Raw genomic sequence first — 27,855 nt, 5'->3', positions numbered from 1 at the left:
ATTGTTTAATTGACATTAAACAATTTATTTCTGTCTATTTTTTATGCTTTTGACTGCTTATTCACTGAAGGATTGTTCTACTGCTCTACCTTTGTTCTGGAAAGGAAAAACAATTCCTTATGCTTTCCTTAATGAATATGTTTCTTACCAGCTTTTTTTTTAGGATTCCCTCAAGTAGGTGTATTTTTTTATGGTTAAATGTCAAAATAAGCACAGTACTCCAGCTGAGGTTTCAGCACTATTGATTGCAGCTTCATAATTGCTTTCTACAACCCACATATGTTTTCATTAAGGTGCTCTACTAGAAAGATACCGTTCTTTTGGGTGGCTTTTTTTTTCATTAGTATCATTAGTCCCATGCAGCAGTCTCATGTGACTTTTGGGATCCACTGTAATTTCCCAACATTTTTCTAATCATAGAGTCATTTAGATTATAAAAGACCTTTAAGATCATCAAGTCCAACTCTTAGCCCAGCACCACCAAGTCCACCACTAAACTCAATGCCACATCTACACATCTTTTCAGTACTTCCAGGGATGGTGAGTCCACCATTTCCTTGAACAACCTGTTCAATGCTTGGAAACTCTTTTGGTGAAGAAATTTTTCTTAATATGCGATCTAAACCTCCCCAGTAAAATTGAATTGGTTTCTCAGCCAACTGTTCTCCACTGCTTATTTGGTTTTCTTTCCTAAACTATCACTCTTCTTCTTTCTAAAATTCCACTTTATTTTGGACAGTTTCCTCAGGATCCATGTTCAGATGCTGTCTCATCCTGCAGCACACTGGAAACTTTTCCCATAGTGGTCTCACCATGGACCTTATGAATGGTAATGGAAATGGGATCTAGCCAAGCCTGGCACAGACCCCATGCTGTTCTCTTTTTGACATCCAGAGCTCTTTTGGGCTGTTTGCCCCAGTTTTGGGTACAACCATAGCAATTTCATCAACAGTGTATTTCCTTGGTTGAGGGCATCGTGCTTTGTGGGTGGCAATGTCAAAAGGCTAATCCAAGTCCACTGGCGTTCACCACTATTGAATCCTGGGTTTCATGAAAAGTAGTGTGACCAGCAGGTCGAAGAGGGTGATTCTCCCCCTCTACTCTGCTCTTGTGAGACCCCACCTGGAGTACTGCAACCAGTTCTGGTGTCCCCAGCACGAGAAGGACATGGAACTGCTGGAGTGAGTCCAGAGCAGGACCACAGTTAATAAGAGGACTGCAGCAGCTCCCCTATGAAGACAGATTGAGAAAGTTGTGGCTGTTCAGCCTGGAGAAGGTTGTGTGGAGACTTCATAGCAACCTTCCATTATCTAAAGGGGGCCTAGAGGGAAGCTGGAGAGGGACTTTGTCAGGAACTGTAGGGACAGGACAAGGAGCAATGGGTACAAATTGAAAAAGGAGAAATTTAGGTTGGAAATTAGGAAGAAATTTATTACTGTGAGGGTGGTGAGACACTGGAACAGGTTGCCGACGGAGGCTGTGGATGCCCCAGCCCTGAAAGTGTTCAAGGCAAGGTTGAGTAAGGCCCGGAGCAGCCTGGTGTAGTGGGAACTGTCTTTGCCCATGGCAAGGCAGGTTGGGACTAAATGATTTTTAAGGTCCATTCCAACCCCTTAACATTCTGTGAGTATCTACTGCACCCATTTCACCATGGCATCACTTGCTCAGCCATGTTCAGCAGAATCCATCAGCTGTCAGTACAGCTGGTGTGCGGTACAGCTGCAGAGATGATTCGCTCCAGCCCAGCCCCTCAATTCTCATTCCCTAGGAGTCTGAGGGACAAAAAAACCCCAAGTAGGTTCTCAGTCCATGCCGAGCTAAGGCATGAGCTGCTCGCGTGTGAAGAACAAGCCCCTTGCCCCAGGGAGGTGACCCTTGGCCACGCGTGGCCACGACCAACCGCGCGGTTCTCCAGTCATGCGCTCCCAGCTCTCCTGTGGGCGATGCGCTGTCCCCGGGGGCTACCGATCCTCCCAGGCCCGGCCTCCCCCTCCCTCCCCCCCCGCTCCTCGATGCTGCCCCCGGCCCGGCCCAGCACAGCACCGGAAGGGCCGTGGCCTGACAGCCGCATCCATTGGTGCTGGGAGCGGGGCGGGCCCTCTCTGAAGATCTAAAGCGGTGGCGGGGAGCGGGGGACGCCGTTCAGTCGCCTCGCCTGTCGCCCGAGCCCGCCGGCGCCGGGCTGCCCCTCGCTCGGCACGGGTGAGTGCAGGGCCAGGCCGGAGCCGGGGCCGGCCGGGCTGCGGCCCCACGCGGTGCGTCCATTTTGCATGATGCAACCGGGGTGGCGCGGAGCGGGTCGGCTGCCTCCGCGCTCTCCCGCGGCTCGTCCCTCCCTGAGCGCTCCCCTCCCCTCCTCTGTCCCCCACCCTGGGCTGGCGGAGCGCTGTCGCAACCCCTCTGTTGAGGGCGGGATCCCCCAGAATGCCGGCGGGAAGGGCCTTTGCCGCCGTGAGGGGATGGGACCTGCCACCATCGGCAGTTCTCCCGCGAAGGTTGGCGTCACCAGGGATGCAGCGGGGTAGGGCAGAGTTGGAAAGCTCAGATCTGTGCTTGCGTGTTCCCCAGCTAATCTCTTTTCTTGTTTATCTTCCCTCTGCGATGCGAGGAGCGCCATAGGGAACATGCAGTGATGGAGATGAAGGCCCAGGTATCAAGGAGAAACCCTGGGCCATGTCCCTGATGGCCTCTCCATGCCCAGGGTAGCTCCCGAGGGACTGCCGTCTTGTGTTTTGCTTCCTTTTTCAAATTTAAAAAGAGACTGAGAATTTACCAGAAATGCCGGTATGCTCCACAGCTCTGGAGCGAGCCTCGTATCCTCTGAGTTGCCAAAGTCTGCTGCTCCTGAGCCTGCTCCTGTGACCAGGACAGGGACTTGTCTCCATTTGGTTTGTCAGCATTTTGCGGGCAGCTGCCCTGACTGATAGATGGGTATCTTCTCTTTTGTGTACGTATGTGTAAATGTTTGTGGCAGATGGGGTATAGCCAGAGCAGGGGGAACCAACTAAAAAACCCTTAAGAGGAAATTCATATATAACTAAAGCTGGACCAAAAGTTTGGGGCTACATACAAAATTGCTACTTAGTTGTGTTGTCAGCTGCTAGAAGCCTTGAATTTAGAGCAGAGTGGTGTTTTTGTAGGTGATGTACAAACTCATGACAGAAAGGTTTGCAGCTCTGTAGAGTGCTCTGAAGAGAGCTCTCTCTCTGTAGAGAGCTGCAGATCTGGGTAGAAGAGCTGAGGTGATCATGGCGCTGCAGCTTTACGAGTTAGCTGGCTCGTAGCTAAGTGGTTTTGTCACTTGTGTGTGGTCATTTGCAAGTGTTACCTTTGTGCTTGAGCAACGACTTCATGGTGATGTCCAGATGGGGTGAACCAGTGGACACCCTACCTTGCCTCCTTCTGCCCACCTCTGTGGACTCTGCAAAGCCAGCGGGGCAAGTGGTGAAGATGTGCTCACAGGCGTAGGTGCGTAGGTGTCATGTGGCACCCTCTGCAGTGGGACAGCTCTTCAGTCTTGAAGCTATTCACTCGCTCATGCGTGACTGTCTCTGCTGTCTCCAACTTAGAAACAAATACCATGAAGACTTGGGAAAAAAAACAGGCGGAAATTTACCTTTCTGGTCAGACACTCTGTGGACTTCTGTTGCCTTCAGCAGTCAGCTGACTTGTTTTTTAGACAAGTTTTCCATATAGTACAAAAGAGGAGGGGCTGTGTAATTACACAGGCTCCGTAGCTACAAGTGCTGACCCTGGCACAAAGAAGGAGCAAACTCATTGCTTGAAAGTTATTTTGCATTTGGATATTTTTAGTATCTTGCATTTTGAGTGATCTGACAGGGACAGGCCACATGCACACTTTAGATTGTCTCATTGGCTTTGAAATAAAGCCTTTTTCTGAGCAGAGGAACTACTGGATGTTTAGTCCCTGATTTATGACACGTTGCAGGTATTTGTAAAGTCTTGAGCCTTGCCGCTTGTAGGGTTGTGCTTATCAGTGGCACTCCTTGTTTTGAGGTGGCTGTGACAGAAACCTGAGGCCTACTAGGCTTCTGATTCAAGTGGTTAGTTGTGAGCGTGGGTGAGACGTGATTGCATAAATACAATATGCTCTTGACTCCACGTGGAGTGAGCAGGATTTACTGTACGGAAGCAATTAGCTTAGACAAGAGGAAACTCGTAACTTAAACCAGTTACTGGAGTAACCAGTTCCGAGTAGTATTTTTATTGAAACATGGATCACTCCCTTTTTTTTTTTTTCTTCCTCCTTTTTCCTGTGTAATCTATTGCCAGATTGCAGGCAGTGTTCATCCTTATATGGAGGTGTGCCTGAACTCTGTGTCTCTGCTTTAGGTTGTGTGACATGGCTAAAGGTTGGGTTCAGTGATCTTGCAGTTTTTTTCCGGCCTTAACAATTGTATGATTCTGAGACAACGTGAGTGAGTGCCAATCTAGCTGGCACTGAGCGCAGCTGATGGCCTAGTGTGTGCAGGAGGGAGAGAGTAAAGGAGTGGTGATGGTTATTTAGTCTAAGATGGAAAAGAAGAAAAGGAGAAATATGGTTTGGTGAAGGAGGGCAGAGATCTTGTTGCAATTACTGCTTCTACTACCTTTTGTTCACTCTTGATCTGCCAAGTTCCTCAACCTTGGTCCATCATGACAGGTTAATGACACTTTAGTGGCCTTTCAGAAATGTCACTTCAAATTGTATCTCAGCTTTCAGAGAGCAACATGGTCTCTTTTCTTGACCCATATCTGTGATGCTAAAAGCATCAGTGTGGAGTAGGGCAGGAGGAAAAGAGGGTGAGTTACTTTGTCTGCAGATGTGCCAGGTGGATGCTGGCTTGTTCCTGGTGACTTATGGACTGTGCCATTGTGGTGCCAAATGGCAGCTAGGAGTGTGACAGGACCCCTTTGCCTATCCTGAAGGATGAGCTAAGAAGTCCTGCTGATGTAACCATATATGTGGAGAAATAAGTGGCACTGACCAACAGAACGGTGAGGCTGCGTGGTGTGGAGAGCTAGTTGAGTGCTTCTGGGCAGAGCTGGTTGGGCTCAGCTGCAGTCAGTGCTGACCCACAGTTAGTAACCCAGAGGGGATCTGATCTTCTCTTCTGTGTGTATCAATGTGTTTGGCAGTAGCCTAGATTTTTTTCTTCATTATCCCTTCATTATCCTTGCAAATCTCTCATGTGTTAAATGGTGTTGAAGGTAGCATTTGTCTGAGCAGATGTAGTCCTCCATGTCCAGGTATTCAACTCCAGCTCCTTTTATGGTTAGCCAGGATGTTCCTGGCATGTGATTCATCTCAGCCCAGCAGAGTAAAGCAAATGAGTTGAGACCTGACATGTGCTTTCTGATGACTCTAAAAGGAAGCATAAATGTGTAAGTGTTTATCTCAAACTTGTGAGGTTTTCGGAAGCCTCAGTGACTGGCAGTTTGCAGTAAGAGTGGGTTTGTTTTGGTATTTGAGCACTCCCTCCTTAGTGCAGTTGTTGCAATGTCACTGACTACTAAAACCTACCAGAAAAAAAAAAAAGGAAAGAAAAAGGCATAGCTGAATCCGATAGTCAAACAAAACATGGGGGCTATCACTTGCCATATGATGCTCCCACTGGTTGCAGGATTCTTGACAACTGTCTGTGGTTACTGGGCAGTTTGTGGGTGTCAGGGATCACTAGCTGGGGCTCCCATCTTCTGTTGTGGTTTGTAGAAATCTAGGGATGCTGCTTGCCCTGGCAGCACTAGCTGTAGCTGCCTTCCCTTGATGCTCGGTCAGGACCGGCTGCCATTGCCAGGGTCCCTGACTCTGCTGGAGATCACCAAGGTGGTGGAGTCATAAATCCTGTGAATGGTATCTGGTACAGAAATGCCTTATTTCAGATTTTCCAAAACAGAATACTGTGAAGTGTTTGGTTCCAGGTATATTTTTGCATTTCTGTTTGGTTTTGTTTCTGTTTGTTTGTTTGTTTGTTCTTAAGTAAAAAACTGTTCAGAAAACTTTATTTCACAGAGGCATGGTTTTGGTGTGTTCAGGAGCTGCAGTAACTACTGTAGAAAAAAATGTGCTGCTAGCTTCTTTGCTGAGCAGGATCCTTCATTAAATTTTCCTCTTAATCTTATCTGTTCCTCAGTGCCTTCCATGCCATGTCTTGACCCCTTTTCTGGGGAATCCATATGATTGCTATATTTACTGAAACACTAAATTTATTAGTCTACTTAATGATAGTATTCAGTTTTGTATTTTCTTATTCCTCTTTCTCCTGCCTCTTTCTGAGATGAGGAATAACTCTTTGGTTCTCTTTTGCAAGATTACCAGAGAAATATTCCAGCAGGCTTTTCTGAGCTGTAGAGATCTCACAATTCACTTTTGCCTCATTATTTTCTGCATCCTTGTAATTTGTTTGTATCTTTCCTTGTAGGTCTTACTGGCTCATTTGATTTTAAAATTACAAGGATAAGGATTTCACTTGTTATGTTGGATTTGAGGACTAGCAATTAATTACTATCCTTAGTTACTGAGCAAACTATGCTTTTATTGAAATTTAGTGCCAATTTCAGTCATCCCCTTCTGAAAGTTTATTATAAGCCACTCTAGAGTTAAAAAAAATTAAAATTAACAATGAGCTTTTTGTTTAACTGAGTTTGTCCCTGGTTCTGATTCGGGTAATTTATGTATTCCTGGAACTCATTCTGTTCAAAGAGAAGTGTATACTATGATTAAGATGAACGTATGTGAGCCTGACTATAAATCATTACCAGATATTTTAGTATAAGTGAGAAGAACCACATTGTAGGGCAGATGCACACCATCTCTGGCTGCAGTTGTGCCTACAGAGAAGTTTGCTTCTGGCAGCTGCTCACTGGCATCCCAGCTGCAGAGGCAATTGCTGCTTCAGTTTTCTGGCTGATACACGAGAGAGCTCTCCTCAAATTTGTGTCAGCTCAGGTGAGGCTTGGAAGCACAGGCTGCCTCACTGGTAGGTCTTTGCTAACTTGAGTTAGCAACTAGGTTATAGCTTTGAAGTTTCAGCTGGCAAAGTAAGTAGTATGGTGTTTCTCTAGAAAATATTTTTAACTCGGGTTAGCAGTGTTTGAGTGAAGTGATTCAGGGTGCTGTACAGATAGCTCAGTGCACAGAACAGTGAGGATGATGATATTTGAGAGGTAAAAGGCAGTGGTTGTACTAAGCATTTGGGGACACTTACCTCTGCAGCTGGTGCACTTGGAACTGTAAGAAAAGCAGTCTGCACTGGTAAAGGTGCTGCTCTGAATGTTGGCAGTGGACCACATTGGTTCAGTCATTTGATTAAACCAAAGGTGAGTTTGCTTTGAGTTTGTGGGGTGTGGTTTAGTGCTGCTTTCCATTGCTATAAAAGAAATACCGTGCAAAATCACCTTTTAATTTTATGCGTAAAGCATGCTGAGATCAGGGCTTGGGAGAACTTGCTTCCAAAGGGTCTGCTTCCCCAAATTGCTTACTGTGAAATCTGGAGTCAGTAAGCAAAACTAATTCTGAAAAATAGGAAGGGATAAAGTACAAGCTTTAAACTGTAACAAAATCAGTCCACTGTTAATACTAGTCACAGTTTCATTCAGTCCCAGCTGATGTGGGAGGTTTATTTGGATGTGTATGCAGCAAGAGTAATGGTACTGTACAAGAAATTACTGTGATTTGATAAATGAACTGTTTTGCTAAGCTGAGTAAGAGCTTGCTTTTGTCAGGTGAAAATTCTTGAACTAAACTGGTTGGAAAAAATGCGTTGAGTTTGTAGAATTATGTTGTTTTATTGAAGTGACTCTTTTATAATGCAGTTTCAGCTAGCAAAGTAAAGAAGGTGTTGTATCTTTAGAAAATATTCCAGAGGGGATTAGTTGGCTCAGGTAACTAGAATATAGTCTTTCATCCTCAGGTTGCTGATTAAACTCTCCTTGGGGTTGCACGCTGCCTGACAGCTGTTTGATGACCTGTGTGAGATAATTCCCAAGCAAAGGATGCTGCTGCATGCTGCTTTATTTTTTTCCCTCCAAAAAGTTCACAAAACAGGATGACCTGTAATACATGTGAAGATTTTTATTCTTTGTCTCAAGTTGCAGGGAGTGTCTGTGCATCAGGCTAGTTTGTGTGCTTATAACTTCCAAAAGCTGAGAGCAGGACACTGAGAAAAATACAGCACTTGGCTGATACAGGTTTGCAGTGCAAAGGTGCTGTGCTGCTGTATACCTGTCCATGCTGACTCCAGGTGCATTAGGCTGTGCAGTCAGCTGGAAGAAAGGAGCAAAATGTTCTGGCACTCTCAGTAAGAAGAAAACACAACACCCAGAAGTCATCAGCTGGATGATGGATTAGGGTGGAGGTGCTACATCTTGGAAGAGAAATACAATAGGTGTTTGTTGGAATTTTGGAAGTGAGAACTTCTGTGAGATTGGAGCGGAAATTTGGCCTCTAGCAGCTTTTCAGTTCAGGAAAGGTACCAACACAAGCAATAGAATGAAAAATATAGCAGCTAAGTAACTGAAGAAGAAGAGAAGCAAAATATTTATGCTTTGCTCTGAAGGTTCTAGGATCAGTGCTTGGACAGTCCTGAAATGCAAAGTTTTGTTCAGAAAGCACTGTTATTTTTGAGTAACACAAGTGTAAGGAAGAGTTGTTGCTCTTGTGAGAGAAGTGCATGTCTGAATTGCTAAAGCTCGAAAGACAATTCAGAGAGTTCACATCTTTTTATTAACTGTCCACAGAAAGAGTAGTTGAAATTTGTTGAGGTGTTTTTGCTTCAGCTGGCCCTAGGTATGGTCCTGCCTTTTCTCTCGAGCATCAGTCTGGTGGAGTTTTTGTAGATATCTGCTAGAGCCCTGCAGTAGCTAGGGAAAGCAGGTGACTCTGGAGGGCCATAGCTCCCATCTCTCATCCAAAGGGTTAAGTTTATACCTGGAGGTGCCTGTCTTTGCCAGCTGGTTACAGAGGGGGGTGAGGTGATACCCTAAATCCAGATGTCTGCTTTGGAGTGGGCTGAAGCTAGTCAGGAGGAATCCTACCCCTCATAACCTGGTTGGCATGTGAAGAAATACAAGGATGTCCCCCAAAGAAACTTGTATAAGTAATGAAGCCACTCTGATGTGCTTTGGCTGCTCCAAATAAACCATCACAGATGTTAGAGTACTTTTGAACCTGTTTTTTCCTTTGAAGGAAATACCTAGAGAGCAGAACAGCACGGGGCAGGGCACCATCAAAAGCACAACAGCAGCTCCTTGCTTTTCATGCTCCTGTTCAGACTCTTGGGGGGGAAATGCCATTTATCATTTGTGTCACTTATTTTATTTTAAAACCGCCTATTTTCCTTTGCAAGTCCCAGCACAGTGGAGCTAATCAGAATATTTACAGCCAGTAGTTTGTTTCCTTCTTGCCATCAGTTAAAATGCCTAGCAGCAGCAGAACTTATTATACTTCAAAGTTTCTTGTTCTAGGTAAGTGACATGGGGAGAGATGACACTGTACATGTTCTGAGAGGTGTTCCATTATACATTTCGACATACTTCTCTGAGACTGTCATATTTAGGTCTCTCTGTGTACTCCCATAAATATAATTAGGAGTGATTTCCTTTGATGTCAGAATGATGGTGTGGAAAAATACAATAATGTTTTTAAAAAGTTTAGCAGACTGGATGATATTAGTAATTTTTCTCCCAATAAAAAGTGTGTACTTACTCCAAATACTGTAATTTGCTGATAGGGACGCAATTATTTTTAAGGATAGCAATATAACTTCTCTTGACAGGACTATGTGCTGGATGGCTTCTCATATCTCTGTCACTGGGCTCTGGGTGCAGGTTTTGGGGCAGACCAGGCTTCTGCATGAAGGGCAGGGAGGTGCAAGTGGCGATTCCAGTAAATTCAGAAACGTGAGTGAGATTTTAGCCTACAAATCGGGCAACTACTAGGCTGATGGGGTTAAATAAAAAGTAGATGGCAAATATGGTTATTTTGCTCATGAGAGTAATCTCATCTGTAAATTGACTTGTGCTTCCCAGGGAACAAGAACAAGCTCTCTTCATGGAGAAATGTGGGTTGCGAGAGCTGGCTTTCTACCACACAGACAGCGCAATAAAGTGTAAGGCTGACTACAAGGTAATGCCTCTCCTTGTGCAAAATGGGGCTGAGCCTGCACTGTATTTTGCAGCAGCCTCATGGCTAGGCTTAAGCCAAACCTGCCAACTTTTTGCATTTCTTACTTCCTAGTATCTTTGCATCATCCCTGCTCTCGCTGCTCCTTCAGCTCTCACATACTTGAGCTTTCTGCCCAGATCTCTCTTTGGGCTGGCCAGTGTGGAACCCTGTGTTGAGGGGGGTGCAGGATCCCTCTGCATGGCATTGGCACCAGTGAGACCTGAAATATGTGGCTTGTGGTCTGGCTCACAGTTTGGCTGATCAGTGTCATCCTTGCTTTTTTGGGTGGGGGAACCCCAAACCCCCACAAACTTCAGCAAGTCTTGATTTGATCCCAGACAGGAGTGGGAAGCCTTCATCCTGCTTTTGATAAAAGTTCTGAGAGAAATATGAAAAGCGCTGTGCCTTGGATACATCTTTCCTCCAGCCCTTCCCTGTCAGCAGCCTTGCAGCCTTGAGCATTTGGGTTAGGTGGAGGCAGAACTCTCCCTAGACAATAGCTCTCCTGTCAGGGAGCAGGAAGGAGCTGAATGGTGAACTCATGGCTAAGAAAAGAGTATTTACCCAAAGCAAAAGAACCTCCATGTCTACCTCACTGTAAAATTTAATTGCACATCAGCGTTTTACCTCTTTCCTGGTAAGATTTATTTAGGTAGAATATATCAAAACTAGTCTGTCTGTGTGTGAAAACAGGGGTTGGTTACCCTATTGACATACTGATCAAACATCATGCTTGTATCATTTACCATACTCTGTACTTATTTTAGACTTAAATGCCTAAAATGGATGCAGTTTTCTAAGGCATTTTTTTGTAAATCCGTCAGTTTAGGAACTGTGAAGTCTTTACCATGATGGGTTGTGGGATTATTGACAAAACACTTCTGAGACTGTGTTTTTTTTCCTCACAGTAAGTAATCCCATTTTATATGCCTTCCTTTTTTTTTTTTTTTTTTTTACTAGTTGGACGCTCCTGTCCTTCCGAATAAGGGATTTGACTAGTGTTGGGGTGTGACACTGAGCAACTGTAGAAGACCGGCAGGATTGGGTCAAACACTGAAACGTAAGTGGGCAATTTATGGAGCATGAAGTTTTAACAGCAGGAAAGAGCGTGGGCGAAGCTGCCATGGAAACTGAGTGTAATGCTTTCAAAAACCCCACAAACTCTGAATCACTGCTACTCCTAAACACTAGTGCATTTTTAGCCACCTTCTCTGCTCTTGATGGTGAGAGGGTAGCTGCTGGGAAAGGGGAGGAAGGTGGGAAGATGATGCAATGTGAGCACTTTGTTGTAAACCTAAAGACACGTAGCAGTGTTGGCCAGGCTGGGAGAGCCAGGGTGGGCAGTCATGGCTGGGATGGTTTGATCTCAGGCCAGAAGTGTCTGCCCTCCAACCTTGCCATGGTGAGGGGCGGTTGAACAAGCGGTGCTTTGTTGCAGCCTGGGAGGTAAGCTTGGTGTCATCCCTGCATGTGCTGGCCAAAGGGAGGGGGGGGGCAGGTGGCTTTTGTCACCTTCCCTCTCTTTGTCCCTCACACAGACCCATACTTTATCTCCTCTTCTCTACTGCTTTGCACCATCCTCAGCTCCTATTTTTCTATCAGTGTATGTCTAGACTACATTGATGTGGACATATCCTGTAGTCCTGGCAGCCAGGCTCCGTGACTGCCCTGCCCAACCCAATTCCCATCCCAAAACAACAGTCCCCAGTGAGGCATGTGTCATGGACTGGCAGGGAAAGGGGGTTGTTAACCATCAGCAAGTTGCATATCCCAGCTACACTGGGAGTGTGGCCACACCGTTGGTGCTCAGCATGCCCTGGATTGGGCTGCCCAAACTGTCTCAGTTAGGGCTTCCTTCCAGACTGTTGGGGCATCACTGGCACATCTAAGTCATGCACTGTTTTCTCCTTCAGCAGTGAGTGTGACCTTGGTTAGTGGGGTATGTCTGGTCAAAGGGTAGTACTAGTTTGATCAGCATTCAGTCACTGCTTTTATTCCAGTGTGCTCAGGGCACCGTCTCTCGGGGAAGGGCCCTTCTGAGGAACTCTCTCGTGGGAATTACTTGGAAGAACCACCCCTGAAACTGCAGACACGCAGCATCCTCTCTGCTGCAGGAGAGTACGTGGCTGCACACACCAGCCAAGGAGGGTGTGAAGTGCTTGTCTGTGCCTGCAATGATGAACATGTAAGGCTTGGAAGGAGCTGATCCCTCCCCAGCCCTTGAATTATGACTGGAATGTGGGAATACTGAGACTAAAAGCAAACATTTTAGCTCCTTTCACACTAGTCTTCTCTTTCATATGGTGTAAATCATGTTCACAGAAAGCTTTAGTATTTGATCTGTAGTCATGCAAGTGCCCTCAGAAGGTTATAATATTTTGAATTCATCTGGCATGTTCAATGAGAAATTAATTTTGGCTTCTTCAGAACAGGGAAGTTTTTCTTAATTCTTCCACTATGTTGAGTCACTATCCAAAAGCCACATGAGAGTGCAGGGCTGGCAGTTCTGCCTAGGGCAAGCAGAATGGCCTGCAAATCATTGGAAAAACTCCTAAATTAATAAATATATTCTAATTACTTTCTAATGACTTTGTTTTGATTGCATAAGCCTAAAGGAATGGTGTGGCATACTTTGATGTTTCATAAAATCTTAGAATGGTTTGGATTGGAAGGGACCTTTGAAGATCCATATAGCCCAATCCTCCTGCCATGGGTTTGCTCAAAGCCCCATCCATGCTGACTCTGAATACTTAAATTGCATACACAGTTACCCAAGGATAGCAAAACCTTTCTCAGAAACCTGGAATCATCTTGGCATAAGGCAAGGGAACCCTGTGACTTGACCACATAGGATTTCTACTCTTCTTCCTCCCTGAACAAATGTGTGTCCCGCACAGGCTGAGCTCTCCCTTGTGTGAGCAGTTCCTCTGAGGTCTGTTACAGTGTTTCCTCTGGAAAAGCTCTTCTAACACTTCCACCTTGTGCATAGAAACAATGTTCCTGCTTTCCCAGTAAAGGGATCCTCTGTTTCAAGTCGGTATCTGTTATGGGAATGGAGGAAGCTTTTAATTGGAACAGCAGCACTGGTGCAACAATGCTGGAGTGTGCCTGTTAGAGAAACACTGAACGCTGACCTACAGACATGCTGGTCCATGGGGGTGGCCAAACCCAGGTCCATGGTCCAGCCTGTCACTTGGCAGGATGCTCATGGGTTGCTTGGCAAGGGTGACCAGGGTCTGTTGCTGCCACGTGGCCCTGCCTCCGGCTGGAGCTGCCACTGCTCACCATAACCTACCTGCTGGCCTCCACCTGCTCCCCCCTGCTCAGAGATATAGCAAAATACACTGATTTATACCCATTTTGATTTGCCCCTTGTCCACACCTGAAAATCCCTACACAGCTCTTGCCCTTTGTCCTGGTGAAATGGCGGTGTTCAGAGAAGTCTTTTCCTTCCTTCTATCTGTCAGAGTCATTGGATTTGTCCCATGACTGTGCAGGATAATATTTTTGTTCTATATGAAGGTTGGGGCTCTTAATGTTTTGTTTGTTTCCCCACTATTGTTTTAATAACAGCCAACTTCTATCTCTGTCTGACTTGCTTCCTCATCCTCTAAGGGACATTCTTCCATCTTCTTCCAAGGACTCTTGTCCAAGGACCACAACAGGTGCATGCTGAATGACAAGGCTGAATGACTTTTGGCTAAGCAAAGATTTGTCTTCATTTTATCTTGTTTTAAGGAGAGAGAGAAACTCACTTATTTGATATTGTTTCCCAGAGCATAAGTTTTTTTCTGCTCGATGCGTAGGCTGAGTCCCTGGCAGGCTATGGGTCACTTCACTTGAATTCCTGGCAGTCTGTCTCAGGCTCTCATTTGGGAAGTTTAATTATTGGTGGAGATCCCCTTGGGTTTTATGACAAATTGAGGGAGTTAAATCAAGCAATTTTCTTACAAAGTGTAATTTGAAGTCATGCTGAGGAACTGTTTGAGAAGACTGTTCTAGACCTGGTGGGAGACTTTTCAATTAGATGCTTTTTCATCAGAAAATAGTGATTCATGCAATTAGAGAGGTGTGATGCCCTTTGGCTAGGCAGGAAGACATTTCTCCAACTTTCTGATCTCTGAGGAGCTGTGGATGGCAAATGCGATGCTGTCCTTCTCCAAACATCTGGGTGCTGTTTTGAGCTGACAGAGGATCCTCAGTAGCTAAAATTTGAAGTGTGGACTGAAAGGGCTGAGAGCACTGAAGGCACTTTTTGCTGGATGGTACTTCTTCGGTGGGAATCCATCCTGGAAAGTGTTGCATCCCTCTCCTCTGCCCTGGCTGCTGTCTGTGGTGGATTGCTACCCAGTCAGCTGTAGGCAGAGGGTTGAGTTCGTTGCAGTGGTGCTGTTTTCAGAACAATTCCCCAGTAGTTATTCTGGTACAGCTACGGGGTACTACAGCGCAGTAGCCTGGGGAGAGGAACATCTGATTTCATGATTTAACCCTGCCAAAACAAACATGCTGTCTGGCTGCACCTGAGTCTTTCCTGCTTTGAGGCAGGGTGCACTATATCCAGTTTGTCTAAAAGGTATTTCTCTAACCTGTTCTTGCAACACTTGAGTGGTATCCTGTCCTAACCTTTCATCATGTCTGCAGCTGGAAAGCAGTTGTAACATCAAGTTTCTCACTGCAATTTAAGCATGATAGGATGTGTTTTTCTGCAGTAGCTAAGCAGGGGAATAAATGTTTACCCAACCTTTTATCTGTTGAATGGCTTACTGAGTGCCACTTTTGATGTTAATCACAGCTGGAGCTTTGGGCATCACAGCTTCCCTTTTGGAGATTTTGAAGGTTGAATTCTGAGAGTTTGAAGCATTCTTCCCATGACTTTCACAGCAGGAACCTCTCTCCTTTGTTTTGGTCAAAAATGGCTGCTCACTTCAAAATGGGTTTTGTGTATCATCACAAATAACCCGGATGGAGTTTTCTGCAGGTGTTGAGACAAAACATTGAAGTTTGCCTGCTTTGAAATTTTGGGGAAGTTGAGACTTCTTGCCTGGACTTGGGGAAAAGGATTGTCTTTGCCATCTTGAAAGTTATCTTGGGATGGGAGTGGATTTTTTGACCTTGATACAGTTGGTAGCCGTAACAGTACGGAAAGCAGATGGGTGAGCTGCAGCACCCTGACATTCTCCCAGGGTGGTACTAGAGCATCAGCACCTTCTTCATGTCCAGTGGAACTTGGTGTTCACTTCAGTAACTGATTGCCAGTAAGTGGGTGGCGTAGGGATTAGAGAGGGCACCTCACTGCTCCTTTTCCAATGGAAGAAATCCTCCAGGTCTATGAGACGTGGAGAGGAATGGGAGATACTGCCTCGGAAATGTCCCTAACACTCAGGAGCTTGAGTAACAGAACCTGCACCATGCCCAGCCATCTGTGACAGTGTGCTGGTCCCCCAGTACCACCTCTGCTGTGGTGTTAAAGATCTGCACTCAGCAGAGTAATAGGGTCCCCTTCATATGGGCAGTGTGCTGTTAAGCAGGTGAATAAGACTGTATATTGTATACACTTCACACCCCCACATGTGTGTGCCCTTCTCTTAATTTAGTGTGAATTTATATTTAACTGAGTGGCTTCCTTCTTTTGAGTAGCAAATGCCTTGCTAGTGGTTGATCTTCGTTTTTAATGACAGAGTTGGCAAAGAATATAACAATAATGTCCGTATATATATATATATATATATATATACTGTGATGTAATCTAGATTAATGTATATTGAGATATAGGCATACATATGCACAGTGTGAAAAAGAAAAAATATAGAATTATGATAACCAAGGAGGGAACAGTTTAACAGCACATGGACAATACATTCCTTGTCTGGTTAAAATAGTTCATCAAGACAGCATCTCTCTACACACAGTGAAACAAATGCAAAGAATTACAGCTACTTTGGTGGCTTTTGGCTTGGACTCCTTACCATTGCTGCTGCTATGGTAAGATGCCTCCCAGTTTTGCATAATGTGAACGCTTGGTCATGCCTTTACTTTCGTCAGCCTTTTTGCTGGTGGCTGGCATCTGCAAATGCCTGTGAGTCAGAGTCAGCCTCTGAGTCAGTTCTCAGCACTTGTTTCAAGCTTGTCTTCTCTAAACTGCCTGCCCTGCTCAGCACAGGTGGTGGGGACACTTGCAACAGCTTCAGGGACACAGCCAGATGCACCTTGGGGGCTGATGCCACATCCTTTGCTTCTGTTTCTAAAAATCTTGAGGTAGGTGTTCAAATGTCTGTTGGGAAAGTTCAGCATCTTCTGTAGCCATCTTGTCTCCTCTCTGTTGTTTGTTGCAGAGTAACATAACAAAATACTGGAGATTTTCAAGGCAAGACATTTTGGAAGGACGAATCAGACACAATTCCTGCTTTATACTGTCAAGTATTGCACTGAGGACTTACATGCCTTGGTGACTTTTGGCTGTCTGAATGATGCTTCAAAAAACATTCAGTGGTTCTAGTTTCATCCCTTACAACATGATCTCTTTGCCCCCAAAGTATCTGTAATGCTCACAGCAGCAGTAGGAATTGAGGTTTTCCACCTCTTCTTTTTCTGCATAGGACTTCTCTGTGAATGATGCTACCTTGGGGATGGAAGTAGCAAAATCAGCCTTTTGCAAGGGCTCCCAAGTGGGTTTGTTACCCATGTGTTGATCAAAAAGTTGTCATCACTACATGCCTGATCAAGGAGCTGACTGTGTTTAAACTAAAAATACAGGGTCAAAAGCATTTCACATTGCAAATATACCAACGTGGTGCGAGCACAAGCTCTTTGTTCTGCAGATGAGTAGCAGTGATGATACAGCTATATGGGGGATATTTTTCCTCAGCATCATTTTGACCTTCAACAAATCTGAGACTGTCCACAGAACATGACTTTGCTGTGAGAGAAGAGTACTGATGGCAGTAGACATTTTCCACGTTTCCACATTTTCCATGTTTCAAAATAAGCATATGTGGGACAATGTTGAATGGGGATTTCTGCTCATGCCTCCTCCAAGGAGGTGCCTGAGGAATTCATTAGACATGCAGCAGGGTTAGGCTTAGGTTTTCTTTTTTCCTTAGTAGAAAACTCCTTGTTCTGCCTAATCAGCTTTAATTTTATGCTCTTCTGCAACACGGAGAAGAAAATTCTCAGGAGCAGCAGTGCCTTGAAAAAGATAAGGAGTGGTTTTTCAGAAACTGAAACAAATTGTAATTGTTGAGGAAGTGATAGTACTGCTTGTGTAAAATGGTGTCCTGTCAGCTTATTTTTATACATGGTGTTTTATGTTTAGCTGGACAGATGTTTGTTATGGTTTACTTTTTGCTGTTAACCACATGCAAGATTGCTTATTATCTGATGAGTTTGTTTTGAAGAATGTTGTTTTTAAAAATGTTGTTAATGGGGAAGGAAATCTATCGACCTGATATAATAGGTATGTTAACCATTAGATAAGAGGAGGAAGAATATCTTATTTTATTTGAAAATACAATACAGTCAAGGCACAAGAATTTGGACAGGGAACAAGAGTAACAAACATAAAATGCACTGTAAATAAAAGACAAGGACCAGTAGCACTGGGTGGAATTTGGCTGCTATTGAAGTTGGTGGAAGCTTTGCCATTGACTTCAGTGGGACAGGATTTCACCTGAGGATGTGGCCCCTGCCCCAGGATCCGCCTTGCTAAGTTATCCAAGTGTGTCATTGCTTCCCAGTGCTCTAAAAGACCTTGGCTCCTGCTGAAACATGGAATGCCCAGAGCCTTGGGGCGAAGGCATTTCCTATGCAGGATCTGAGTGGTCGAGGCTTGCAGCTTGTTGTTTCTCATTGGAGAAACCAAAGCTAAAGCAGGGGTGAGAGCTAGGCGTGTGCAGAAGAAAGCTAATCGCCGTTCATTCAGATCAAGTTTCCTCAATTGGAAGGTGGTTATGTACCATCAGGTCACATTTCTGGAATAATTTATATTGTTTTATGTTGCTAGGACTGCATTATACCATGGGAATACTGACTGTACATTCAAAAAATGGCTCATCGTGTCAAGTGGGGTTGGGAGTGGGAGTGGGAGGAACCAGCCCAGAACACGTTTCCTCACTTCAAAGGCAAGGATCGCTGTCTGAAACAGTCAGATCACAGCTGGATCCAACTTCTAAGAAGGGAAAAATAATAATCTCCACCAAAATCACCCTTTGATACAATTGCAAAGATAACAAATGATACAGAGGAAGGGTTTTGGGCAAAGGTGTAATGACCCCTGTACTGCATCCTGTTAAAGCAAAAGATTGTTCTCCTGAAAAAAATCCTACTTATCTTTATTGAAGGTCTCTTTGTCAGGCTACAGTGAATATAATTGAAAGTGAAAGGTTGATTTGGTACCTGCTGTTTCAAAAGCAGTGAAAACATGTAAGAGGTGCTTAGGATGGTGATCAGTTGTCTGTGAGATGAACGACAGTTCTGTGTTCAAGGGCCGCAGAACATGGCTGCAGTGTGGGTACCATACCCTGCATGCAGCTGCCTGGCTGTTACCTGCAGCTGTAGGAAGCATTTTATTCACAACAGAGATGCTCAGATTTTGAGAGGCTTTTGGGGCAGGAGGAAGTTGATATCTTGATCTGGAGATGAGCTAGAACAACGCTGTCCACTGGCATTAAGCCAATTGCAGGATGCTGATCTTAATTTCCAGATCTGTTGTAATTAAATAGCCCCTCTTCTAAACAAATTATCCATAAGAGTCGGTTCTGCTTTATTCTTGATAGCTGTAGTACATCTGTGAATTCTTGTAGATGTGCCAGAGGGAGCTCCAAAGTGAAATAATTTTGAAATAAGTTTCTTGTGGGATACTCTTGAGTAATACATAAACTTGAAGTAAATCACTAGATTTTTTTTTTTTTTAAAGAATAAATTGTACATCACTCTGCCCCCAAAAACCCTGCCAAGTTCATGCCCTGATCCTCCATCCCTGCTCTAAGGGGCTGTTTTTCTCCTGGGGTCATTGCCCCTCCCCAGCTCTGTTGTTGCCAAAGAAGTGATTTCTTATGATGTATGTGACGGCAGGGCACTGGGTATCAGATACACCTCCATTTTCAAAGCAGAGCTAAAACTCCCATTGATTTGGGACCACTAAGTCATGTTTGTTTTGCAAGACACCAGATTTAGTTAAGGTAAATGGCTATGTAAGAAGTAAAAGGTCTACCATTATTATTAAGTAGCGTGTTTTTGAAGCCAGAAAGTCCTTGAGCCAAATCCTGAAAGAGGCTTAGCATGCACAGCTCCTTGGGTGTCAGTGGTGGTGGAAGGAGGAAGAAGAGTGGCTCTCACCTGCAGGGAACTTTGGTCCACCTCCACCAAGAGGCACTTGCCTAGACAAAGATAATGTCAGACTGCACAGCCTGACCTCTGCCTTTTTCTTTTGTCCACCACAGAACATGTCCTCCTTGGAGCTTTGTGCGCTGTGTGGGGACAGTAGGTCACTCACACTCTGCAAGCAAGCATATCATTAGTGCCATTTAGCAATTATGTTCAGCCCTGTTCCCATTGTGTGGGGATCATAGAAACCCATGTGTTGATGAAGGAGTGCACATCACAAACCTTTTCCTTCTGCACGTTACACGGTCCAACCCTCCTCCCTCATCTTGCTTTTCCACGTAAGAAGTGTTCAGCACCTTGTAGGATGAAACCCAGTGTGCTCAGCAAGGTTGATGTCAACTTGGAGGTGCAAATCCTGAGGAACATGAAACATTGCATAAATTGCTGAGATCTGGGGAGGCCTAGACTTGTAGCCTCACCAAGAATTAAATGTCTCAGGAAAATCTCTGAGTTTTCTCCCTATTGTTTGTCCAGCTCAGCCACAGGGGTCCATCCAGGCCTGACTAGGGCTCTAGTATGCAAAGGGTATGCGAGCCCCGCCCACCTACACTGCATCCCTGTAGACCTCTGGCACATTGCTCAGCTTCTCCCTGAGCTGGATCATCTCTTTACCTCCTTTCCTTTTTCTGTCTTTATTAATAGCCTCAGCTGGGACTTCCCTGTAGTCTTCTATGCTGCTTCTAACTCTTCTGTTCAGGCCATTGAACGTCTAAACCTTGTCATAAATATTGACTTAGCAAGAAGTAAACTGTTTTTCAACAGTCCTTTGGCATGTCTTGATGTTTCTGTATACCTCAGAATAAACCTGTGTTTGTCCTGAAATCCCGAGTTTGGTTCTGAGTCAAACTGGTCTTGCCTTTGACACTGACTTTGGAAAATAAATTCATTAGCACATCCTCTGTGTGTATCTCTCACAGTTGGCTGCAGTTTATGACAGAGATTTCTTTGTTTTGATTTGGAGGGCATTTTTTGTATCTTCTGCAGCATTTTCTTCTTGGTGCATGGCACTGGGATTCTTCCCATTTCCTGGAGCTCCAGGCTGAATGTAAACCAGAACCACTGCTGAGCAGAGTGGATAAGTTAGCCCCATCGCTGTGGTCTTCATAGGATGGAGGCATCAGTGGGATCTCTGCATCACTCTGATGAGAGTTAGGCAAAACCTAGGACTTGTGTTGTCCTAGAAACTTACAAAATTCATAGGGAATGTTCCAGTGCTACAATGATGTGTGTTTAATCCAGTTCAGAGTTCAGGACTGTCCTTTCCCAGACTTGGAGGGGTGGGCAGGTGTCCAGGCAAAAGCAATCCTGGCTCATACAAATTTGTGTAAGGTTCAAGTGGGCTGCATGAACAATCTGACATATGAATGCACTTACTTAAAAACTTAGGTCTGTCTTCCTACTGAAGAGAGAAGATAGTTTTCCCTCTCTGTATGCACTGGGAACTCCCATGGTTAGTGAAATGAGATTTTTCTGATTGGCCTCAAACCTGCCTTTCTCCATTTGTCTAAATCCATGTCTGTTGGGAGCACGTTGGTGGGAGACAATTCCTGACACAGTGGGACTTGTAAATCCTCAACCCTGTTCATGCAGTTGTAATTACTTTCTCATAGTTGGGGAGTTAGCATAAAGCCACGAGAAAGGGATTTAAGCCAGGACTTAGGACTGGTGTCTTGGAAAAGGGAAGAGGATTTTTGGTTTTGTAGTTGATTTTATGGTGACAAAACTGAAGCATGGATTTAACAGTTGATTAAGTTTCTTAGCATGTATTTTCCCACCTTTTACACTGGGTTTTTGTGGAGCTGATGAAGTACCAATCTCACTGAATCGTTTTATAAATTGCATTTAGTAATATTTTTGCCTACACATTATTCTCATCATAGTATTGATGTTAATGTGTAGTGTGTACTGCTGGAAAGTGTACACCACAGTCCAGCATTGCATCAAAATAAAAGAACCTTTTTCTTTTCCATAATAAATGAAGAAACATTTTTAAAGCCTTGTTGCTGAAGCCAGGCTTAATGGTGCGGTGTGGATGTTGGGGTTGGGCTCTCAGAGCTACAGGATGCTGTCTAAGATGGAAGATGAGGTTCATCCTTGTAGGCTGTGTCCACACAGCCTGTAGATTTGTAGAGCAAAGCAGTTGTTTCTGAGAATCTGATGTCTGCACAATACATCTGATAGGGGAATTTATCCTGGAGTAGGTCTTCCTGCAGACTGAGCACCCATCAGGTTGGGATATGTTATGTATGCCCCTACAACATCCTCAGGTTTAAGTTCATCCCAGTAGTATCTGTTTTGTGCACTTCACGAGCTCTCTGCAGCGTGACCCAAAGTGTAGTAAATGGGGCAACTGGGACATTCACTTTTAAAGTACTCTTATGCCTAGAACAGGAGAACCCCTCTGAAATCTGAAAGGTGGACTTTGCATTTTTGGCTTGCCCACTTGTGTGTTGACTGGGTGACTGTGTAGTGGGGTGGAAGCTGGACTAAAGTGCTGCCTCTCCTCTGGGATCACACAGGCTTTGCAGCATGGCTAGGAGCTGGAAGCAGAAAGTACTTTGGGTTTGTTTGTTTTAATTACCTGTGCTAAGTCTAGGTAAAATGGGAGACACTTTGCCATGTAAAAAGGTGGAAAGTGGGCAGTTTCATTTGGTGAAATGTAACAGTGCTGTAGCATTGTACCTGTGCAGCGATGCTGTTTTGGAAGGGTATTCTGTGCTAGATAATGATGGCAGCATCTTTCTTGCAGGCTCAAACACAAAGATGGAGTGTCAGAAAATTACCAATTTTGGAAACCAGCTTCTTCGCCGGAAAAATGTTGACTGCACTCGAGAAGACAGTCGGCTTTCGCGGTGCCTCAACACGTTTGACTTGGTGGCTCTGGGTGTAGGCAGCACTTTGGGTGCCGGTGTCTATGTACTGGCTGGAGCTGTGGCACGGGAAAATGCGGGACCTGCCATCGTTCTCTCCTTCTTGATTGCTGCCTTGGCTTCAGTGCTGGCCGGACTCTGCTATGGAGAATTCGGTGCTCGAGTTCCTAAGACAGGATCAGCTTATCTCTACAGCTACGTGACTGTGGGTGAGCTGTGGGCCTTCATCACAGGTTGGAATCTAATCCTCTCCTATATTATTGGTAAGTATGGTGGGTGGGCTGTGACACCCTAGATTTAGTTCAGGGTGGCAGCCTGGTTTGTAAGGTCAGCCTTGTTTGAGTGCCTGTGCTACTGTTACAAAACAGGTGGTTCACTGTTGCACTCACAGAGGATTTCAAGACTCATCTGTGGGGTGTGTTTTTGCTGGCTCCTGTCAGTCAGCTACAAAGTGGTGTGCTGTTGGGTGAGGGTTTGTCCTGATGCAGGCTTATTGCTGTTGTGACTTCTGAATCTCCACCTCATCCCTTTGGCATCCCCTAGCTGCTGCACACTTGCCAGGATGCAAAAGAGTGTTCCCTCTGCTGAGAAAGGAATTGCTGATGGAAAGATGCTTTTATACAGAGCATTTGTACTCACAGCTGATCAAGGATTAATTCTGGTCCCTTTGGGATCTATTTAAAGTATCTGGAGATCAGAGTTTTGTCTTGTGAATGCCTGCAGAATTAAGCTGAGGATGATCTGCAGGTTCACAGTCTCTGAAAAGTACAAACCAAATCCCTTCTAAGCCCTTGACTCCCACTAGGAGAGGCCCTGGATGAAGCTCAGAGCATGTGCTATACAACTGAGCTGGTACATTAAAACTAAGCCACACTTTGCTAATTAAGGATTCATGTCTTTTCAAGCACATTCTGGGCAGGCTGCTTGTCATCACACTTGTAATTAAGTCTGCAACCAACTTGCCAGTTGAGAGTGAAAGCTTACTAGTTAAAGTGAAAACTGATTGTATGCTAAATTATTAAAGGCATGGTGGTTTTTTTAGTGCATTTTATGGGATATGTGAGTACTACTTTGGAATTTAGTTTCCATGGAATTCACCTTCCCATGAAGGGTAAGATCATATCAAGAACAACATAGTGGCTTAGCAGCTGTTTGTCTGAGGTCATGTTGGCTCTGCTCTGTGTGTTACCTGAAACATTTTCCTCCCTTTCTCTTCCTCTTTTTTTTTTTTGTAAAAAAAAAAGAAAAAAAAAGAAAGAAATGAGATGAAAAGCCAGAGTCATTAAGCTCATCTCCTTAGGAAATCCGAGTCCTGCTGTTCTTTTGTGAATAATATTCACTGCAAGGAGGGAATAAAAATAATTTTTTTAAAAAGTGAGCATGTAATTTCCTCCAGACTTCTAAAATGGACTCTGCTTAGGCTACATGTAGAAAATTTGAACAGACTTTTTGGTGATTTTTCTTCTGTTCCAGAAAGGTAATGATAAATCGTCTCCTTCGTGCTCCTCATCTAATTGGTTTTGGGTCCCTTCCCACCATGATACTGGACGACCAAAATGACTGACATAACTGTGGATGCTGTCCCAAAACCTGATTCTGCAAATGCACGATGAAAAGATTTGCCTTCTGAATGTTATATGCTCAGGATCTGGGCTCAGAGTGGTATTTCTGAGACTTTTTTTTTTTGCCCTGTCATAATGGCTTTTGAATGACTGCCTCAGTTTTTATTTCAGAGTTGGCTGCTCAGTGTATTATCACAAGGCAGAAAATTCAGTAAAAAATATACAATCTATTAATGTGTTCAAACACAACTTTTTTGCTTTTATTTCATTCCTGTGTCAAAAACATATGTTTGCAAACTAGCTTCCTCATAATCTGTGAGGAAGGGTGGCTAAGGAGGAAAAACAACTGGGGGAGGATATGAAGTATAGGAGGTCTCTGTTTCTTTATCTTATCCAACCTTTTTCCCAATGCTAATTGCCCCTCCTGTGAGCAAGGACAACTCCCAGCAGCTTCAAGGGTGTGGAGGAGAAAGATGTATTGGCAGGCACATGCTGCATTTCAGAGCCAGGAGTTGAGAGGGGCAGAAAGCCAATTTTTTTCTCATTTGTGCTGAGAAAATGCCAAGCAGTGCCACTGAAACTGAGCTTGCATCTCTAAGGGGATCAGTCTACTTGATGTTTTCATGCTGAAGTTCTCAGGCATCTGTTCAGAAAGTATTGTGGGGGTGGAAAAAGAAATCCTGGGGTCCTGGGATGGGTGGCCAATAGCTTTTAATTAATTGAAGTGACTTGGCTTGGGGGAAGGCTGATGTGAGGTCCTGGAGGTGGGTGATGAGGAAAAAATGGGTGTGCAACTGATCAGTTAAGGTCTAGAGAGAAGGAAGAAGGTGTCCAGGACCAGGATCTGCTGTGGCCTTTCTTCTGGGATGATGTGAGTTTGGGGAACCATGCCAGATTGTAGGAGGCATTTCAGGAACTGGAAGCTGGTGGGAGCTGGTAGTATGATGAGTATGATGAGTAACAGCATCCCTGGTGAATGGCTGCTGCTGGGTTTCTGGCACTTGGTGACCTTCTAGCCTGCGCCTGTTCCTGCTGTGAGTCCGACACCTGCGTTCAGCAGTTCTCCTGGGGGTGGTGAGCTGCAGGCAGGAATCAGATCAAATCTGGCGGGGTTTGGCTGACCCAGTCCTCCTGGGTACAAGTTGAATGTCTTTGCACTGTGCTCTCTTAGCAACAGCAGGAGATTATCCAGGTGTCTGCGATGTTGGAAGAATGTCAGATTCCCCCTGCTCCCTCAAGGCTGTTGGTTACAGAGAGTTCATGGTAAACGGCTGATAACTACGTGGAACTGGCATCCAAGCAACTGGCATCTAATATAACACATGCAGGAGCTGGTTGTTCCTGTCCTAGAACATGAAATATTAGAGCTAGGACAAAAAAATTAGCGTTAAAATAGTCTTTTTCCTCAAATCGTGCCAAAGTTAAGCTGAAAAATTGTAATACAATTGTATACAATAACTTTTGGAATTTTTCAAGATTAAATTGATGGCAATGATGTCCCACCTCATTAAAGGTGTTCACACTGTGCACTTTGCTGTCTCAGTGAACAGAAGAGTCTCCGAACAGGTCTGTTCTGCAGCTTATTTTTATGCTGTTGCAAAGCTGGATTGGGGCGGTGAGTGTTCCCAGCTGTGCTACAGGTGCTGCCCGCCGCCGCTGCAGAGGATTTAGCTGTAGGTGAGCACGGACATTGTTTGACATGATTGCAGGTGCCGGAGTTGGGACTTGAACACCCACACACAGGTGAGTGTCTCAGAACAAACTGTTCTGGGTGGAAGGGGGCCCCTGATGGCATCCTCTGAGGAACTGCTCTGCAAACCAAAACCAAGCCAACCTCTTTTTTTAATTAGGTAATTATGTACAGTAGTAATTATATCATGCAATTAGGTGCAGTTATATATAGTGTACTGTATGAGACATGGGGAGTATGATGGTAACTTTAACACAGGAGATGGAGAAATTGGCTTTTACCCAAACCTACTTATTTTACAAAATGCTGTCACTGTCTGGTGGTAGCTCCTCATTGTTACTATTTCAGTTCTCTGAACTGACTGTTATGGTCCATACAATGTCTCTAACTTGATTGTCTTAAGACTTCAGGTTCACTCCTCATGCCAGCAAGCTGCACATGGTTGGGTGCTCTCGAAACCGCAGCAAGCAGCGAACCCAGAGGGCAAAGTCTGAGCACTTGCTGCAGGCAGGAGTCGTGGCACTTGCTGGGATCATCACCAGCATCCTGCAGTAGGCTGACTTATGCTCAAATAACCTGTAAATCGTATCTGAGTCTTTATCTTTCTTGGATGCTCTAGCACTGGAGGTCAGAGCAGACCTGCAAGTCACGAGAGAGCAGAGCATGCAGAGCTGGGCAAGTGGTGTGGTCCAGGCTCTGGTGCTCCAGCACTGTGCTGCTGGAGGGCAGCTGGGTTCTGTGAGGTCCCTCTGCCTGGCCTGCAGTCACCCCACTGGGGCTGCGAGGGTCCTCTGCCAGCACGACACTTGGACCTCTCTGGTAACATGAATTACCAAGTTTGGGGGAAAGTCAGGCTGCTGGGGGTGTAAGGAAAAGGTCGGTCTGGGCAGTATCTAAGGCAAAGTTGAGGTTTATGAGGAAGCCAAACTAAAAGGATATTTTTCATCTTGTCAGCTGGGCATCAGTCTGAGACCCACCACCTGTGTGTGTTACCATCAGAGCAGATGCCAGGCATGAACACAGGCTGTGAGCTGGATATGCGGAGGAAAGGCTACTCCCAGCACCTGGGAGCACACGTAATGTTGCTTTGAGGCCCTCCATGCCAAAAAGCCTTGCAAGATGCCCCTAGTTTGGAACATATGCCAGCCACAAAGGGTGATCTCTGTCCTTTCTGTCCTCTGGCAGGAACCTCAAGCGTGGCCAGAGCCTGGAGTGCAACATTTGATGAAATCATAGGGAAGCACATTGAAGAATTTTGTAAAAAGTACATGACGATGGATGCTCCTGGAGTGCTAGCAAAATACCCAGACATCTTTGCTGTGGTGATAATCATCATTCTAACAGGTGAAACACTGGGGGGTTGTGAGTTTTGGACCTCCTTCTCCTGTAATTTCATTGTTTGCTTTTGGAATGAGCACGAAGTCCTGATTTATTTTGGACATGTTAGAGACTCTTTCTTTCCTACAAGTGTTGGATTGACCTATATAGCTGCTGTGGAGTTAGCACAGGGCATAGCCTGTTTACAAGGTTTTTAATTAGAGGGGAGCATTCTCAATATTTTCGAGCCACTTTTAAAACCTTCAATCAAATTTTATATAAGGAGGGAAAGAAAAGGTGACTTGTTATCCTCAATCAGGTATGGAAGTTTAATCCTTCCCTCCACAAATCCTATTACACAAGAATTTCATACAGTTGGTCTATTAACCTTATTCCCCCTATGATAATCTGCCAGTTTTTGCTGCCTTGAGATAGGAAAGTGAGGAAAAAACCCACAGACTCGGTTACAGTCTCATATACTACTGTTTTGGTTTTTTAAAAATATATATGGGCTTCAGTTTGCAGAAGTGAATTCAAGTATCCAGAGAAATAAGTGTGTAATAAACAGTCAAGGCGTCTTTTCTTTTTCTACAAATGTGCCAAGGCTTTGATCATAATTGGGAAAAGTTTTGAAAACTTGTAAGATCAAAATCCTTCTGAATGTTTACCTCTGCTCCAACTGAATCTTGCAAAGTGTTACCAAGTTTAGGCAAATTTGAAAGATTATGCTTCTTATGTACTCCTTTGTGGTTTCCAGAACACAGAAGCTGCAGTGCCACACTACCAAGGTTATCCTGACATTTCCCACTGATCAGAATGGCCTTCTCACAGCCTGAGCTGTGCTCATGAGCACAGGCCTCATAAGCAAGG

At 44.7% G+C, this 27,855-nt stretch overlaps 1 protein-coding gene across 8 annotated transcripts in view; it reads left to right on the top strand.

Annotated features, from left to right (window-relative positions):
• The first annotated feature begins 2,082 nt into the window (after positions 1 to 2,082).
• The window catches only part of SLC7A1 (solute carrier family 7 member 1), a 44,958-nt gene continuing 19,185 nt past the window's right edge, over positions 2,083 to 27,855 (top strand). Inside the window, exons 1-4 of one of the 8 annotated variants that reach the window (XM_017818633.1) lie at positions 2,083 to 2,202; positions 11,126 to 11,225; positions 22,296 to 22,679; positions 26,854 to 27,012. In XM_017818633.1, coding sequence (XP_017674122.1) covers positions 22,310 to 22,679; positions 26,854 to 27,012 — 529 coding nt within the window. In that variant the 5' untranslated portion in view covers positions 2,083 to 2,202; positions 11,126 to 11,225; positions 22,296 to 22,309. Of the gene's footprint in view, positions 2,203 to 2,419; positions 2,522 to 10,042; positions 10,127 to 11,125; positions 11,226 to 22,295; positions 22,680 to 23,889; positions 27,013 to 27,855 lie in introns of those variants that run through there. The other 7 variants (XM_017818635.1, XM_017818638.1, XM_017818637.1 and 4 more) reach the window with 7 other exon arrangements.

This window comes from Lepidothrix coronata, unplaced genomic scaffold, assembly GCF_001604755.1.
Source record: "Lepidothrix coronata isolate B3197 unplaced genomic scaffold, Lepidothrix_coronata-1.0 Scaffold69, whole genome shotgun sequence".
Classification (NCBI taxonomy): Eukaryota; Metazoa; Chordata; class Aves; order Passeriformes; family Pipridae; genus Lepidothrix; species Lepidothrix coronata.
This window is presented reverse-complemented; position numbering and strand designations above follow the sequence as displayed.